General features: G+C 37.6%; 1 protein-coding gene across 4 annotated transcripts in view; it reads right to left on the bottom strand.

Moving 5' to 3' along the window:
* Positions 1-19,318, bottom strand: part of LOC101743616 (nephrin) — a 209,281-nt gene that overhangs the window by 32,249 nt on the left and 157,714 nt on the right. For 3 of the 4 annotated variants that reach the window (XM_062676155.1, XM_012689904.4, XM_012689908.4), the window contains exons 3-4: positions 4,687-4,819; positions 142-350 (exon numbers count right to left, since the gene is read on the bottom strand). In XM_062676155.1, coding sequence (XP_062532139.1) covers positions 142-350; positions 4,687-4,819 — 342 coding nt within the window. Of the gene's footprint in view, positions 1-141; positions 351-1,408; positions 1,774-4,686; positions 4,820-19,318 lie in introns of those variants that run through there. The other variant, XM_062676156.1, reaches the window with a different exon arrangement.

Raw genomic sequence — 19,318 nt, 5'->3', positions numbered from 1 at the left:
TCAGTTGCTGGCCGCGGTGGCTCGCGTTTCATCCTTAATCATTAAATTGATTCTTTATCACCGCTCATAATTAATGTTTGAATTTGTCAAGAAATTAATGTACTTTTAAAGTTTTCAAAGGAACATTTTAAATTATCTCACCGATAACAGTCAGCCGTATTTGAAAATTTCTTGTGGGTGAATTCTTGAAGTCTACTCTGCATCGGTATACGCCTTCGTCGTCAAGTTGCACGGAGGTCAAGGTCAGGGCCGCCGGTCGAGCGACAGTTGCGAAGTAAGCTCGTGGTCCGAAAGCGCCAGGGTCCGACCATTGTAGAGCTTTGTTGAATGAACGCCCCCGTACGTCAAAGCTGCGTTAAAATTTAATGTACATTTTTTTTAATACCAAGCGATACCTGATATATTTTTTGCTGTATCTTTGTAAATGGGCTCACGGGTCAACTCGTGTGGTTATTGCAGTCCTTGATATCACAACCTGAAACCATGCACCCATCTTCAGACATCAGATCGAATTATTGTATAACGATTACCCGGTAACTTCACGGCACAAATAGGCAACATGGTCTAATGGACAACATGGGCAAATATGAAGCTTATTTGTGCCGACGCACAATACGTTCAAACAGTTTGGATTATGCAAGTTTAAATATGTTGCGGCTGAGACTATAATTCTACCTATACAAAGTGTTAGGTACTTCTATGACACGTGGTAATGTAAACAAACAATTTATTACGCACCTTAGTTACTTTTCAAACTAAATATCTAAAGGTAATTTAAAAAAATATCTTATGATTCGACAAAATTTTCGCTGTAAGCAAAAAATCTGTCAAAAGCTAGAAAAGAAAGGGCCGGGCGGCTGAAGTTTTTCAATTTCCGGAGAAGGTACATTCTCTCAATCTCACAGCCTTTATCCTAATTTATACAGCAAGAAGCTTTGAGAAAGATGATTTGATTGTACACCCTGCTGTTCCAAGGTAAATTTAACAATTTAAGCACGCTTTTTATGACGGCATTATCTCCGCAAAGCGTTCACACCGCCCCGTTATTACCTCCGAGATACTTATAATTGCAATTTCATGTAATCGCCCGCTTTGGTAAGCATCCGTCGTGTTCAGTGGACGATGTTGATAACGATTCACAATCGTGCGAAAGTCATGTTCACTAAATTGCTTAAATAGATTTTCCTACGAATACTGGAATGAATAAGAAGTTACTGCATATGATACAGGATTTAAAATACATTCCAAAAAAGAAATACAAACACTAAATACAATAATTAGACCATGCTTTCTTGACATTTCGGTTCAGTTTTACTTAACGTAAAATTAAAGACTTGCAAGAAAAACTAATTCTAAACTAATATTCGATTAAAGAACCCGTTCGCAAATAAATCATCAAACATCATACCTTCTTTTATTAGTTCTTTATTGTACACAGAAAACATTTAACAAAAAACGAGCGATTTGGGTAAAATTAATAAAATACGGTTTAAACAGTATTCATACAAAACTATTCTTCCAGCACACCATAATCAAAGTAAAGTACACTAAAAGTAATAGTAAACGAAAAAATATACAACAAAAATATCTATATATTAATACGTGAAGCAAAAACTTTGTATCCCTTTTTACGAAAATTGTGCGGACGGAGGAGTATGAAATTTCTCACACTTATAAAGAATATAGAGACGGAGTGCACAATGCTAATATTTTTTTTAAATTAAGCATGAAAGATACATTAAATCAGTAAAGAAAACATTACACACACTACCATTTATTTGACACAGACACGCATGCATGCTATTTGTTTATTGTCAAACTTTTCTTATTGCATAAAGTCTATGGTCAAATTGAGAATAGATTAAATATTGTTTGTCTTTGTTAATATTTGTCTAAAGTGTAGTTTTGGCGCAATTTGTGATTAAAGAAGCTTATTAGTCTTTGACAAAAGAATCATAATAGAGTACAAACTTATAATTTCAATTCATTATAGTCGAATTTCGACTACTGCGGGACCTCTAGTCTTTTTAAAAATACTTTCATTCAAAGTTTATACAAACGAAGTGCATTATTGAACGTTAGCCCGATCTATATGTGTACGTTTTTTTTTCATTATGTATTGGTTTGAAAGCCACACGTTTCAAGACGTCAAACAAAAATGATTTCCTTTGAAGAAAATAAGGTTCTTATTTCCTTTGGGCTCACAAAGGAATTGGCTTTGACTCAATCTTTTCTAAACAATTACTCGATTTTACGAATAAACTCAGCTTTTTATTTGATGGTAAAAGGTGAATGATTTTATTCAATGAATACTAGTACTAAAGCCTTCAAAGGCTGTACTAATTGTCTCATGACATTATTATTTTTACCTCAGCTTGTGGTAAGTGGTTTTGGGGAGTAATAGGCCTCACAATATGAATGTCACTTTAAGACGAGGTCAAAGCCTCAATCGTATAACGGCTGTCCAAGCTCTTCAACGCATGGTTGCTTTACGGCAATTTTTTTTTACCGAGAACCGAATATTATTAAGCTGTTCCTCTAATTTCTATCCCAAAACCTTCTCAGCAACATTATTTGTTCTTTGATAACGAATTATTATGATACCACATATTATGAGCCCGTAGATAGCTAAATTTAAGGCTCTACTCATTTTACGTCAACTATCTACAAACAAGTTTAGGCAGTTGGCGGTTATTTGCATGAGTGTACCAGGCTCACCATAAACCGGGAGAAGTGGCGGTTGCTCGTAGGGCGCATAACATCTGCCCACAGCAAAGACACTAAAGACCGCTCTGACAAGAGTGAGTTTTCATTGCAAAGATTGGTGACCAACTCACATTACACCTAGTGATACCGGAACTCATAGACATCACAGCGTGAATGCTTTCAAAAATCCTAAGACGTGAAGTCTCGTATTCAATGGCTGTTCCAGCATTTCACACGGAACCCATAACTGCTTCGCCGCAGAAATATGCATACCTACCTACCTGTACAGAGAATGTAAAAAGTATGTAAATCTGCATATACTTCAAACGCTATTGACATGTTAACCGCAACGCAATTTCAAAGTCGGTGAAGGAATAACATCGTGTAATAAAAATCAAACCCGCAAAATTATAATTTGCGTAATTACTGGTGGTAGGACCTCTTGTGAGTCCGCACGGGTAGGCACCATCACCCTGCCTATTTCTGCCGTGAAGCAGTAATGCGTTTCGGTTTGAGGGTGGGGCAGCCGTTGCAACTATACTTGAGACCTTAGAACTTATATAACTTGACTAACTTATGGGTGGCGAATTTACGTTGTACATGTCTATGGGCTCCAGTAACCACTTAGCACCAGGTGGGCTGTGAGCTCGTCCACCCATGTCAGCAATAAAAAAAAATACATAATGTATCAGGCAAAATCATTTGAAATATATCCTTTTTTCTGTCTGTTTTCGAAATCGTTTAGGCGACCAAGTTTTGCTTGCGTCAAGTACCGTGTGTGACGACAGTAAGACCCGTAGCCCTGGGGTATATTGACAGAGCTGGCCCTGTCGCAAATAGTCAAGTGTGATTTTCTTAACGAGCACCGAGTGACGTCTTAAGTGTGTTTCGCTGTAGGTGTGTTCCTAACGCTAATTGGATTGCTTGTGCTCGGCTTCCGTTCATCCGTTTAAGGCACCGAAGAACGGTTCATTAGTCGGGACTTTACGCTGGTAATTAGATAGGCATTCATCGAGTTTTTGTAGGAGCCGTCTTGTAATCGAGAAGGGACGACGGCATGACGTGTACCGCTGAATGTATAAATGATGAGTGATTGTTAGAGAAATTAAGTGACTTATCCATTATTTCTTTTCATAAAATATTTGTTTTTACTAATCTTAATTTGATTTTAGTTAAAAGATTTCCTTCTTATAACAATAATGAAATAAAAGACGTAACGTATCATATTACTAACATGGAGAGGAATGGAGTTTTTCAATTGATCTAGAGAGAATGGTATTATTGAGTATCCAATCGAATCCTTCTTCTGTATGCAGTCAAATGGAAGTAGTTGGTGTTTGAAAGACCTAGCGCAGAGGTGAGAGCACTAAACCACGGGATGCCGGACATATGCTTTGTAAGACGTATTTCTTTGTCCAAGCGTGGATAACCGCTTCGCTCAATTCAGGAATTCCAGGTCTTTTGAGGCCAAATTGGCTTTACCGTTTAAGTCACTCCGACATTGGACCTTGCTGGAATTAATGCCGATCCAATGAATCACTATACCCGACGAAGATTACAGGTATACTGCTTGGAATTGTGGCAATATCACAAGAGGATCCTTCTCGCAGTGAACGCGCAAACCTGTGTCTTCAATGGATTGAACTCAACTAAATTCAATTCACCCTTTTGGAGACCCACTTAAGAAAGCTCCCCACTTCAATTTTGATCATTAGTTTTGATCTTCTCTCATTCACCACGCCCCAAGAGAGACCCTGGTGACCGATATATCGCGCATGCCCCGTTTTGTTATGCGCATAGCAGTGCATGCCATCAATAAATGATATACCATTAATAACCTTGAACCATGAATTTAACTTTGTAAAATAAAGTTTTATAAGAGTGAAGATCTTTCAGCTGGTACTCGTGATGGTTGCAATTATATATGGCCGTTTTCAAAAAACTCTAACTAGTTATTATTTTACATGGTCTTTAATTTACCTGTATATAGGTTTCCCTCCACTTTTCCTGAACCAGAGCACCATGTACACGCGGTCTTCGTTGGCGTCGGGCGTGACGTCACAGGGCAAGGACGCAGTGCGCCCTAGGACTGCATCCACATCGACCGTAGACACTGTAACAAAAAGAACAAAACCTTACTGCTTCCTTGTAATAGGGGACTTTAAATTTCTAGTTCTTCTCGGGTCGAGGCAAAAAATGACATAAAAAATATTAGATATTGGTAGTGGCTGGCTTACACCACTTTCATTATGGTTTAATGCATGATGATCAAAAATATTATGTCATTCAAACTTTACATAGAGTAAAACATTATTTGCAAATATTAAAAACGCTTTAAAACACATCGTAATACTATGTCGTAATTCATACAACGCACGATAAAAATATCTTAGAAAAACATAAGAAATTGTCTGCAGCGGTTAATAATAAAGAAAGCAAAAAGTGAAGCACAGAATCCCCCGTGTAATACATTTATTCATTAGGAGCGTAATTTAATGAAACGACGGTAAAGTTAGAATAATCGTGCGCCATCTGGATTCTGTAGGTATACTAGTAAGTAATAAAAAACACGTACATTATTCAAGGTACAGGTTCAAGATATGATCGTTAGTGTGTACTATATTTTTTTTATTGCCCTTGTAGGCAGACGAGCATACGGCCCACCTGATGGTGAGTGGTTACCGTCGCCCATGGCCTTCAGCAATGCCAGAGGCAGAGCCGAGCCGCTACTGAGAGCGTAGGCTCTCGGTAGGCAGCTTCAATATTTTAATCAATTGAATGTTTTTATGACGTCCGCGTTTTGGAGATCACAGTTTCTTCGGATAATACTCCAGCGAAAATACGGATCTGCGACCATTCGTGCTACTACTGTGGTACATCCCTGATCTCGTACCTATCTTGACTTGCAAATCCATTGTCCCTTCTTCAAGTTGAAGTGAGGCTCAAAAGGTAACTTAAGCTAACGGATATGTAAATTTAAAGAATAACGAAAACAAAGAATCCAATTGACGATTTCTCTCTAATAACTGTTTTATTACTCAACATATAGTATAGATAGATAGTTATTATTTATCTGTGAGTATATGTTTCTTATTAATTTTATCTATACTAATCTATATCTATACTAATATTATAAAGAGGAAAGATTTGTTTGTTTGTTTGTTTCGAATAGGCTCCGAAACTACTGGACCGATTTGAAAAATTCTTTTTCCATTAGAAGCCGACATTGTCCCTGATGAACATAGGCTACTTTTTTTAATTTTTTTTTAATTTCTTTTTTTGTTTGTTTCATGTGTGTTTTAATGTTTCCGAAGCGAAGCGAGGGCGGGTCGCTAGTATTATATATAGAGAATGGAAAAGGCACGTAAACGACCACAATACCCGACTACCCTAACGAACGTAAAACATTATTCAATTAACAAACTGACCATAAGTTGTTTTATGAGTTTCATATTTTATGAGCCGGTAATGCATTGCGAAGGCAGCTAGCAGACGCCAGTAGCGCTGGCTAGATTCCGCACGTCACCTGATTTCTAATTGGTTTACATTGCGGGAGGTGTAAAAAGCGGTTGGTATTGAAATTTAATTTTAGACCGAGATTTATTCGTTTTTAATATTCGAATACAATTTTACACTCAAAAAATTACAACTAAATTGTATATATTGTAGTAATTACTAAAATATCTCATATTTATTTCTAACTAGTGAAACCCACATCTATATATATATAAAAATGAAACCCGTTTTCCGTTGTCACGACATAACATGAAAACGGCTTGACCGATTTGGCTAATTTTGGTCTTGAATTATTTGTGGAAGTCCAGAGAAGGTTTAAAAGGTATAAAAATATGAAAATTCTCGGAATTAAATAAAAATAACAATTTTGTTTTCCCTTTGACGTGTCCCCCGTCGGACGGATTCCTTTTGTTTGTTTTAAGTTTATTCTATATAAAAGTTTAGGTCTTTTATTTATCGATTGAGGCACTACGAAGTCTGCCGGGTCAGCTAGTATATAATGTTTACTGTATGCACTAGGTTTATGTTCCTAATTCTTCTTTCCTTTTGCGGGCCTACTGGAAGAGATTTCAACATGAAATAAGTAGTGCCCTTGTACTCTATATCCTTATTGTCGTGTTTTTTTCTAACAGCTGTGTGTACAAAAATAAATATTTCGTTGCGCCTTTCGAAAAATAAACATTTAATAAAACTAACTAGCGCACCACTTGTCAATTGTATTGTCAATTGATTTAAAACAAAAACCAATTATTAAGTACCATCAATCGAATAATAAGTACCAAGTATCGAATGAAGTGGAAAAAACGTTTGCAAACGCATGCACTAGGTTATCAAACAAATGTTGTCTATACTACATTCAGTTTTCAGTCTATTTACATTTATTTGACAGGATCATTAGAACTGCTTTCATATGCGTTACGTGGCTACGTACAGCAGTAGAGGGTAAGTTTTGTTTTTGACGTGACAACGTCTTATAATTCGATGGAGCCGGCTGCACGCACGAAAAAACATGACTCATGCGGCGTTACCTCGCTCTGAGGCGTATTTTCTTATGACGTTGTCACGTTTAAATATCGTCAGTAAACCGACTTTACAGACAACCGATTTAATGAGAAACAAGAACACTTTTTCATTGAAAATGTTAAAAATCCACAACACGTTCATTGTGGATCGCTAAAAATTCAACGATGTCGGATGAAGTGGGCATTCAGACTCAACTGCGCTCACTTTAGGGCGGACATTTATCTCGGCCAAGTTAATTGGGGCCTTTTGTTTCCTCGCATTTATACGTGTCCAAAAACTTAGGTGCGCGCAATTTTCTTCGGCAATTTCCTTACTTGCAAACACACGCTGCGGAAATGTAGATTTACGTAATAAAGCGGGTCTGAAACTCAATTTTCTGACACAAAGAGATGCTCAAGGCGTCACTGCGGATAGTGTTTTGAACTCATCATGATTTCACTGACTACAATAATAGCATGGTATCGCTCCGAGCGATACATTATGCAAACTGTAATGTAACTAAATACGTGTCGAGGTTACGTTCGTTGTGAGCGCATGTAGGTTAAAACTTTGAGGCTCAATTTCATTTTATTATCTTTTAACTACCTTCAAAGTCAGACAAGCAAGAAATTACACTCACCTAAAAATTATGCTAATGAAACTTTTGAAAGAACGGATCATGCATTTGAAAAACAATAATTAAGTTTAGATTTTTTTTAAAACTAATGTAAACGAAGGTACATCAGTGTTGTATGACTTAAGAACAATATCATGTTATTATTATTATTGCTTAGATTGGTAGACGAGCTCACAGCTCACGTGGTGTTAGCAGGTTATTATAGCCTTCTCAACCTTGAAAAGTGAGTCTGAAGTCTCAGTATAACGGCCTCACCCTTCAAGACGGAACGCATTACTGCTTCGCACAGAGAATCAGCCCTACCTACCCGTTAGGTTATGTTACAGACTTTTAAGATACCCTACCATCCAAAATTACGCAAATTACATTATAAATTTTCGACTTAGCTCTTTATAACACTACCTTATTCCTTCATAGTGGAAGTCATTCGTGAACGAGTCCGAAATACATATTTCAGTAGATAAATTGGTACAAGCCTGTGGTGTTAGATTAAAAATTAAAATCTAAAAAAAAAACGCTTATGTAACAAACGGATCTAACAATCAATTTCATATTTTTCCCCTGTTAATACTTACTGTTCATTGACAATATTGGAGCGAAATTATAATATTACTAGCCGTACTCGCCCGCTTCGCTGAGCATTTAAAATTAACATTATTATTTATTGTCATTATTATTAGGGAGTCCAACGCTCATATAAATATTAGCCTATCCATTAAGTACATGTATTCTCTACATGGATACCAAGTTTCAAGTTAATCGGATGTATGGTTGAGTAGTTATAACGGAACATCCCTAAAAACAACTGTAGATTTATATATTAGTATAGATTAGTAGGGTCATCGGTCCTTAGCGCGTGTGCATTGTAGTCGGCGAAAATGATGCTTAAAGATTCCTTTGCATACAAACAAACATTAACCAAGCTAATAAAAGCATGTTAAAAAGAGACGTAGCAGCCAGCTAGCTCAGTAAGGAATTGGTAGGATTATCGACCAGAAAGAAAACAAAGGTGCTTATTATGTAGCACTGGCATTAGGGCTGCATACATACCAAGTTACCGCGTCGAACAGGTCGGCCCGAAACGACTTTGATCACGCGAACGTTTTGATTCCCGCCCGAAATCAAAAGATTTATCGACGATACTGATCCGATCAACATTGCCTAACTTTAATTTATATCATAGACTCAAAAATAAGCAAGGAAGTGTAAGGAATATAACAGATTCTCGTGTCAAATGAGATAACAAATATCAACTCAAGTTATCCGTGATATTTTCTAAAAACTTTCTGCTATTTTCAATTTGTATCTTGATGAGGATTTTTTTAGGATGATTCCGCTATCTTCTTTTAATTTTCACACCATATGTCATCAAAGCAGAGCAAAGCTTGTTCCTAATTTTTCCGACCGCTTTTTTTTTTATTTATTTTGTAGATGGGTGGACGAGCTCATAGCCCACCTAAATGGTTACTAGAGCCCATAGAAATCTACAACGTAAACGCGCCACCTTGAGATATAAGTTCTAAGGTCTCAAGTATAGTTACAACGGCTGCCCCACCTTTTGAACCGAAACGCATTACTGCTTCACGGCAGAAATATGTAGGGTGGTGGTACCTACCCGCACGGACTCACAAGAGGTCCTACCTACCACCAGCTTCTGCTACTTTCTCCGGTCTGCAAACGCATGTGTATGCATCTTATTTGGGCATTGCTCTGAGAAATTGCCACCGGAGTAGAGTTCATAGATACTGTATATAACCGTTTTCAGAGATCATACTTAACACACAATGTTTAGGTATGTATATTTCTTCCCTGCTACTTCCTGAGCGCTGTCCTAATTCAAACGAGGATCGTGTAGGCAGCGGCTTGCCATCTGACGTCCGTGAGTGAAATGATCACCATCAGATGCGGCATATGCACAAAGACAATAAAATGACATACTGTTAGCTGTGAAATTAAATCCCGCTAATTTGAAATAAGAAGCAGAAGCTCTTTACAAATGGTACAAAATATAGAGAGTGCCAAAATGCCTTTGCGAGTTCAGAGGCTCCATCAAGCACATACTTATGCCAGCTTTATTTTATTACACGTTGTTTTACTAGAAAATCTCATAAACTCAAACATAACATCGAAAAATTAAAGTGAACATAAAGTATGCTAAGCGTACGCAGTAAAAGTGGAGATTTAGAGAAAATTTAAGACTCAAAGTACTTGTTTATTTTGCAAGCTCAACAAATACGCGTAATGTTAGCTGTACACGGCTTTCCCGGTTAATCTTTTGACACCGCAAAATTATCTGAGAGCTGTTGTTTTATGTTTATGAGACAGTTTTCGTGTATTTTAATGTTTTAAAGTTAGATTTTTCACTAGGTAAGCTTTGTTGTAAGTTATTCTATGCCAATAAAAAAATATCCATCAAGAAATTTACACTCTAGTTTAATATGAGATGTGAATCAAATGATCTGATTTGCCGATGCAAGTGTGTTTTATTTTGTGAATTTTAACATTTAAATATTAGAGTTATCGCAAAGCTAACTAAATACACCGTCCGGTCGTTTCAAAAACTATCGGGACAACAAACAAACAGACAGCAGAGAGACAAAAAACTAAAGATTATTTTTTTATTTACCTTCACATGCATTTAGAAAAAAAATTGTTATTTCGACATTACAAGCATACCATTCAAATTCATTTATTTAGATTTAGCAATTCCATTGAAATCTTCGTGCCTCAATGGCTTTTGAAAAAGTCAACTTTAATTTCCGATCACTACAGTTTGACCTATCAGCTGATTGGCTAGGAAAACCAGTGTAATAGTCCGAGGCGTTCTCTGATCTATTATTCAATTCGAATTCATCTGACGCGAAGACTGAAAATCGATTTGAAAATCGCTCGGCATGTCCGCAATGATACACCTACTGACTCCCTAGGTATGTACGTGACTCGAATTCATATTTCAACATCTTTGTTCTGTGTCGCACAAATCTTATAATATCTTTACTGTTTTTGTATTTTCTTTATTTAAGCTTTTTATGCTTTATCTGTATTGGAATGGAATCGAGCTTGTTGGGCACAGAAGACGATTTCGTTTCTCTTCAGATTAGATTATTAGGATGATGATTTAGAACAAATCAAATCAAAACAAGTGAAGAGATCGTTTATTTTCACTTTTTCTAAATCCAAAATTGCTTTGAATTAGTATCATAGATAAATAGACTCATCATCCCCCTTTTACCTATCTTTGTACGCAGGAGCAAACGGCCCACCTGGTAGCAACTGGCCATCTTCGCTCATGGACGACAGCAACACCAGGGACATAGCCAAACCGCTGCCTACCGTTGAAGACTCTCCTCCACATCTTTATAATCACAAATAGTTACCGGAAACTACAGACATCAGCAGCGGAGGCAACGCAGCATCGGTCACTTTGGAGTGGCAACCGCGTGGCAGGAGAAGACATGGTCGCCGTGTACCCTTGATGACGCAACGTGGATAGCTAGTTGAGGACTGCCGGCCTGATCTAGTGCGATGTTAAGGTGGAAACGTAAGACATGGTGAAGTCTGATGGCCTAAAGGATAAGACGTCCGGTGCATTCGTATCTAGCGATGCACCGGTGTTCGAATCCCGCAGGCATGTACCAATTTTTCTAATGACATACGTACTTAGCAAATGTTCGCGATTGACTTCCACGGTGAAGGAATAACATCGTGTAATAAAAATCAAACCCGCAAAATTATAATTTGCGTAATTACTGGTGGTAGGACCACTTGTGAGTCCGCACGGGTAGGTACCACCGTCCCGCCTATTTCTGCCGTGAAGCAGTAGTGCGTTTCGGTTTGAAGGGTGGGGGAGCCGTTGTGACTATACTGAGACCTTAGAACTTATATCTCAAAGTGTGTGGCGCATTTACGTTGTAGATTAGTCTATGGGCTCCAGTAACCACTTAACATCACGTGGGCTGTGAGCTCGTCCACAAACCTAAGCAATAAAAAAAGAGAAGACAGATTGTAACTAAACAACATCAAACAACAACACAACAAACAAACACAATCAAAACACATTTCGTCGAAGCGCATCTAAAAATCATCATTAATAATATAATGACAGATAGATATGAAGTAAATTGATTCTGAATTATTAATATACCTCATTTCCAATATTTTGCACTGTACGTGATAAATTCGTCGAACAAACAACAACGTAATTTCATTAATACGCTTTGATCGATCACGTTAGGATCAAAAACCCTCAGAACTTAACGTGGATAATCTTTTTTTTTTAATATTTATTGTTTGACGTATAATCGAATTAAGATTTATCATTTTTCGTTAAGGCCAAATAGTCAAGCCAATTTTGCGGTAGGCAGCGGCTTGGCTCTGCCCCTGGCATTGCTGAAGTCCATGGGCGACGGTAACCACTCACCATCAGGTGGGCCATATGCCCGTCTACCTACAAAGGCAATAAAAAAAAATTTTTTGTCTGCCAAGTCATTCACTAACTAAAATTAACCGCAGTCGTCCCTAGCGTACAGAACCCCAATTCTCAGTCAAAAGTTGTGGTATTACAAAAAAATTACGTACGAGTTATGTAGCCATAATCAGCATATTACAGGATAGCCCTTTGTAACCAGATAACGTTCACAACATCATCACTGCTTAATTTGGTAAGTTTAGATAGCATGTATAATGTTCACTATATTCAATGCCAGGAAATAGAATAATGTAAATCCCTTGTTTGTAATATAACATATAAACATAAGATCTTTGTGATTAAAACAACCCGATCCTGTAGACTTAACAGTAAGCAGTCGCCATTGCCCAAAACACATAATTTCGGAACCTCCCGATCCAGTATCGGTGACTTTGGTACTTCAAGCACCGGCCACCGTTTTTGTCCCTCGCTTGCGACGAAGGTTTCGGGAAGTAAATTAAACATCAGACACGACCCACTGAGTTTCTCGCCGGATCTTCTCAGTGGATTGCATATCCGATCAAGTGGTAGATTCTGCGAAGCATTGCTCTTGCTGGAGTTGGTATTAGCAACGTCCTCAGGTGAGAGCCCCGTGAGCTCACCTACTCACACGGCTACGCTGGCATAGCCCCCTAAGTTACCAGTTTAGGTAGGAAAAAATAAATAAAACATTCCTTAACCATCCTCTGCCTTGAACGCTAGCTCTGTCGTTTTTTTAAAAAGTCCGTCGCCAAAATCCGCGTCATAACCTACGTAATATTTTTTTTTCAATAAACAAATTTTCGGGTAATAATCATAGAAAAACGTTTTTTACTAAATCATATATGTCGGCGCAAATATGACTATTTACCTACTGATCATCAACTAATTACTCTGTGATAAGAAATTGATGTTAAACAGTCCCTTTTATTGTAATTTCAATACTTTAAAATCTTGTAAACACGCTCATGTGTTTAATACTTGTAAACACGCTGACGTGTACGAAGTCCTATAAATACGGCCGTGCTGTCTAGCGTTGATTCATTCGTGTCCGAGCCGTAGTACAGTTCGGATCTCTCTGTAACGTTGTTATGCTTCTCGTGCAATATACGCAGTTCTCGTGAAGTTTTGTTTTGGAAGCCCAAACATGAGTCATCATCGAGAACTTAAAGACCGTGACGTCAACAATGCTGACGTCACACTTTTTAAAAACATTCCTTCAGCGTTTCTCCTCCGTCATCAGAAGTGGGATCACATGCCGCCTCCGCTCAGCAACAACCTGGAGACCATTTAACCATATCGGCGGAAGAAGACTACCCTCCAGCAACAGCCGATGAGCCTATACATCTACTCCACAAATCAGCATGGTCGAGCAACAAAATCAACACGCAAAGATAAGTTTTTATTTTTAATTACCAAAATTACACCACAACATAAGTACCACAGTGTACGCCTCGGCAAAAGTACCACAGTGTACGCCCGCTACATAAGTACCACAGTGTACGCCCACTGCATAAGTACCACAGTGTACGCCCACTACATAAGTACCACAGTGTACGCCCACTACATAAATACCACAGTGTACGCCCACTACATAAGTACCACAGTGTACGCCCACTACATAAGTACCACAGTGTACGCCACAACATCACACTACACAACATCCTTATCCGAACACCTTAAATAAATCTACGAGAACCGCCGAGAACTCTACGAGAACCCCCGAGAACTCTACGAGAACCGCCGAGAACTCTACGAGAACCGCCGAGAACTCTACGAGAACCGCCGAGAACTCTACGAGAACCGCCGAGAACTCTACGAGAACCGCCGAGAACTCTACGAGAACCGCCGAGAACTCTACGAGAACCGCCGAGAACTCTACGAGAACCGCCGAGAACTCTACGAGAACCGCCGAGAACTCTACGAGAACCGCCGAGAACTCTACGAGAACCGCCGAGAACCCTACGATACCCTCCGAGAACCCTACGATACCCTCCGAGAACCCTACGATACCCTCCGAGAACCCTACGATACCCTCCGAGAACCCTACGATACCCTCCGAGAACCCTACAATCAAATCGCATTAATAAGTCTCAAACCTTCATAGTTACAAGTAACGCAAGTATAACAGATGCGCTACTCAGAGAAACTTTTTATTCCTACAGGTCAATGAAAATCAAAGAAAAACCTACGAGAATCAACGAGGCCGGTGCAGAGCACGCACCGCCTGTCAGTATGGCCGTGTCGGCGCAAATATGACTATTTACCTACTGATCATCAACTAATTACTCTGTGATAAGAAATTGATGTTAAACAGTCCCTTTTATTGTAATTTCAATACTTTAAAATCTTGTAAACACGCTCATGTGTTTAATACTTGTAAACACGCTGACGTGTACGAAGTCCTATAAATACGGCCGTGCTGTCTAGCGTTGATTCATTCGTGTCCGAGCCGTAGTACAGTTCGGATCTCTCTGTAACGTTGTTATGCTTCTCGTGCAATATACGCAGTTCTCGTGAAGTTTTGTTTTGGAAGCCCAAACATGAGTCATCATCGAGAACTTAAAGACCGTGACGTCAACAATGCTGACGTCACACTTTTTAAAAACATTCCTTCAGCGTTTCTCCTCCGTCATATAAATTTTCCCTATACGCACAATAATCATAGCTGATGTTTTATAAATTCATTTTCAAGTTGATAAAGTGCCTATCCCATTTACTATTCGCGTGACTGTTTATAATGCTTTATAACACTAGCTTTCGTTCTAATTGTATTAATGATACGAATTAATAAAGCACGAAGATAATGAGGCATGTTACACGCGTCATATAATTAATGTTACTTTAATTAAGGCCCGACCACATTCACCTACTGTATTCGAGGAAAATTATACAATAAAATACCAGGAATGTTTTCGTTAGAAATACATAACTAATGTTTTCTTTCTGTTTTCAAGCGTACTCTTGATGGTATAATTAAATAAATATAGTATATTTTTTTAATTGTAATTCACTACGTTAGATTCAATTTTGTCTGACCTTCTTTCATCTTCTAATGACATAACTTTCTGCAAAGCAATTATAATTATTGGCCGGTACATGACAAGGACATAAATTACATAATTAAGAATTAAACCTCACAAAAGATACAAAAATTACGACGAAATTTTTTAATTTTTTTTATTTCTTCAATGGGTGTACGAGCTCACAGCCCACCTGGTGTTAAGTGGTTACTAAAGCCCATAAACATCTATAATGTAAATGCGCCAACCACCTTGAGATATAAATTCTAAGGTCACAATTATAGTTACAACGGCTGCCCTATCCTTCAAACCGAAACGCATTACTGCTTCACGGCAGAAATAGGCAGGATGGTGGTTACTGTTGTCTGTCTTACAATAGTGTTTGGATTCTTTCCTACTTATTTGATGCTGACTGTTAATGTAATTTAAGTCTTCTTCAACCCGTATCCACCTGTAGGTCTCTTGTGTGAGCGGTGTGGTGGTGGTAGGTGCGAAGGCACACCATTCTTTTCGGTCTCTTGCCTAGTAAGTAATTGAAATAACATGACATTATTCTTATGTGGGCACCATTTGCTAACAGCACATTTATAAGAACATAATTGTGAATTTAAAATATTTATACGGCTTTATGCCACTAACAACAACATAATAATATACTGCGACTTAAATACAATCCCTCTCCATTTGCTGAAACTTAATAAGCTTTGTACAATACAGAAAAAATGATGAGCAATCTTTGTTACATTCCAACTTTGGAAGAACTTGTGATGTTTTTATTTATTAATAAAAAGGCCCCGAGTAACGTTCAGCAAGTCTCTTCTATAAAGTTGTATATTTTCATGAGCATTTGGAAGTTAAACGCCATGCTAATAGAGTATTTCTATAATATGTGTACATATAATACATACATATAATAATAATTATTATAAAATTTTATTATAATTTATTTGCTTTCGAGGCTAGATGCGCGTGCACTACCTACAATGACCACTTACAAACGGGTTCGAGAAACAAATGTTTCTTGACTTTTGACATGTTGACATGAGAATTTTCCAAGGCCTAGGCGACCCAGCATTAGGACTAGGACCCACCAGTTTTTGAATACGTCAATCAATCAAGTTAATGATAATAATTATTTTGATCACTATATTTGCTATAAAACATATCAAGCACATCCCTAAGCATCGAATAATATTACAAATAAACTCGGACTTGCACTAGCTACTTGTGTATCCAGTCAATTTATTAAAGTAACGATAAAATTTCATTGAGTAAAATGAATCTAAAATCTGAACTGTCTTAATTTGTAGAATATTGAAATCAAAAGACTACGTTTTGTCCACTTCGTGAAGTTTCAAATTCGAGAGAAATTAGTGTCTGGAATGTTCTAGTAAATTATTTTTCAATTTAATTTAGTTTCGTTACGTTTGATAAGAAAATCGGATTTTGACATTTCTAAATTTGAATAAAAGTTTTTTTATCTCACTAAATGTTTAGGCCAACAGAAATAGCAAAGTTCGTGATTAAAAAGGATTTTTAGAATAACGACATAAAATTTTAAACTGGATGCTCATAGATCAACACTAACGTTGAATGGTGGTTGCGGGTATTATGAGCCTACAGGGTTCCCATTTTTTCACATATTTCTGCCCCGAAACAATTAAGCGATCCAGAATAAATGAAGTATGGGATCATTTAGGATTCGAACTCGTGTCCACCAGATGAGCTGTGAGTTCTTTCGTATTAATACAACGCATGGTTCCTATTCAATTTAGTACAAATAAATAATTCAAGTTTATTTAAAAAAATGCAATCTTAATTCTAATCTACTAATCTGAAATTTAACATTGGATTGTTTAGTGTAAGTCTTCACGCATCTTTTTACTAAAATCGATACTTATTGAGTGTGTAAGCATCTCTAATCTACTACATTATTATTAGACATTCGCTATGTTCGTACGTCGTATATTTTATGTATATTTATAAAATCGTACTCACACGTGAGTCTTCCAGTAAACCACAGATCAGATTTTTAAGCTATTGCATAGCTTTTATCGCAGGCTTAGAGGCGGCGACCGAATCAAGAAATTCCATAACGAAAATAAAACCTAACACCCCCACTCCGCCCACCATGTAGCCCGCGTTCAACACATTCACACCTTGCGCTTGTGTAGTGTTTGTGAATAAGCACGCCGCGTGACGTCGCACTGCATGCGCATCGTGAAAAGTCTGCCCATATCTATCTTGCGCGGTCTAGTTTATGAGTGTGAAGGGGACAGTTAATCTTTTGCTTTTGTTAATGTTTATAAATATAGCGTGGTCTTATTTTATTATTATTGTTTTAATATTAAATTATGATTGTCTAATTATAAATGCATAAGTTGATAAAAATGCTATGCAATAATTTTACCGCGGTAGTCCCCGAGTGCCACACGTGTTTTTTATGTTTCATTTTTTCGATTTTCGTGTATCATCTCCGCGCATTCTCCACTCAATTTGACGACAACGTCTACGGGGTCCCCTAGTTTATATCATGTATTAACATATACATCATTATGTTATATAATTATAAGTTTTACGATCAATAATTAAACACATACAATACTTTATATTATATTCGCAACAATTCTTTGAATAAATACAATGACATGAATATCCATTAGAGTTCTAGTGGTAGCTATATTTTAGCTACATTTATATCATTAATCAAATTATTTCGACACAGTATCGGCATCGTCAGGATCTTTAAGCCGTTCGTTAGCTGCATAGGGACTAAATAGCTACATTCGAGAAACCTCGAACGTAGTTTAGTCTATGGTTCGTTAGTGATCTGAGTGCATTCTCGCTACGTCTTTGAATCGATCGACATCAATTTCAATCGCGAAAATGTCATTTATAAATTAATTAAAATATTCGGTGCAATAAGCTTTGTACTTTGTTAAACTTTGTACTGGTGCTTTTGGCATCTAGTATGCAGTAATAGCATCAATGCACTTCAAATGGTACGCTAGTATTTTGAATTTATGTATGAAATATGTAGTGTGTATGAAATACAAGATTTGCGGTCCACTCCTCATGGCTGAACGTTTGCTCGCCCACCTGTCCTGGTAAAACTGGAAAGGGCTCCGGGACACCAGTAATCCCTCATTCTAAAACGCAGGCAGGTTCAATTATACCAATTTTTTTTTTCCATCAAGATACGTCAGACCTAGACTGGCAAATGTTTTTAACAAGGAGATTGACATCGACTGTGAATCGCATCCGAAACTATACTTAGCTTAGAGTCTAGTCCGTCAGTAAACACTGGATCAGCAATGCGTTCGTGAACGAAATTCTTAATCACACCAAAATCAGATCGATTATTTTGATCTTTGAGATGCGATTATTATTTCCATATCATCTGGCCACAGTCGCAGTATTCTCAGCGCAATCTGTGTTACAGTCTTTTCGTTATCCAGACACATTAAATAAATACCGCCACCCATAATGAGACATAACGCATCAATCGTAGTGGTTAAGTCATCCCACTCTCCATACCGGAGAGCATGTATGTTTAAGATATGGGCAGCATTATGACCACACCACTAATGTCCAGAAAAAAATATGTGTGGTGTCGTGGGACACCGGATAGAAACGAAGTTCCTTATTATAAAAATATTAATTTAAAGTTCTATTCGAGGTATAAAGAAAATAAAACTGGAGGTTTCGCAACAACCCACGGTCATTCGGTAACGTGCGAACTTATTGCGGTACACTTCATTCACGGTTGTTTGCATAAGAGTTAGTGTATTGCGCAAACGAAAGCTCTGAGATCGTGGTCAATGAATGATAAAAAATATATGTTATTTTTTGTACTTTATTACAAAGTTAAGTCGTACACTGTGTGCATTACTAATTTGTACGTTATTACAAAGTGAAGTCGTACACTGTGTGCATTACTAATAAAAATCTTACGTTACGGACGTGTTTTCCCGGTTAGGGTACCCC

The sequence above is a fragment of the Bombyx mori genome, chromosome 25, assembly GCF_030269925.1.
Source record: "Bombyx mori chromosome 25, ASM3026992v2".
Classification (NCBI taxonomy): Eukaryota; Metazoa; Arthropoda; class Insecta; order Lepidoptera; family Bombycidae; genus Bombyx; species Bombyx mori.
This window is presented reverse-complemented; position numbering and strand designations above follow the sequence as displayed.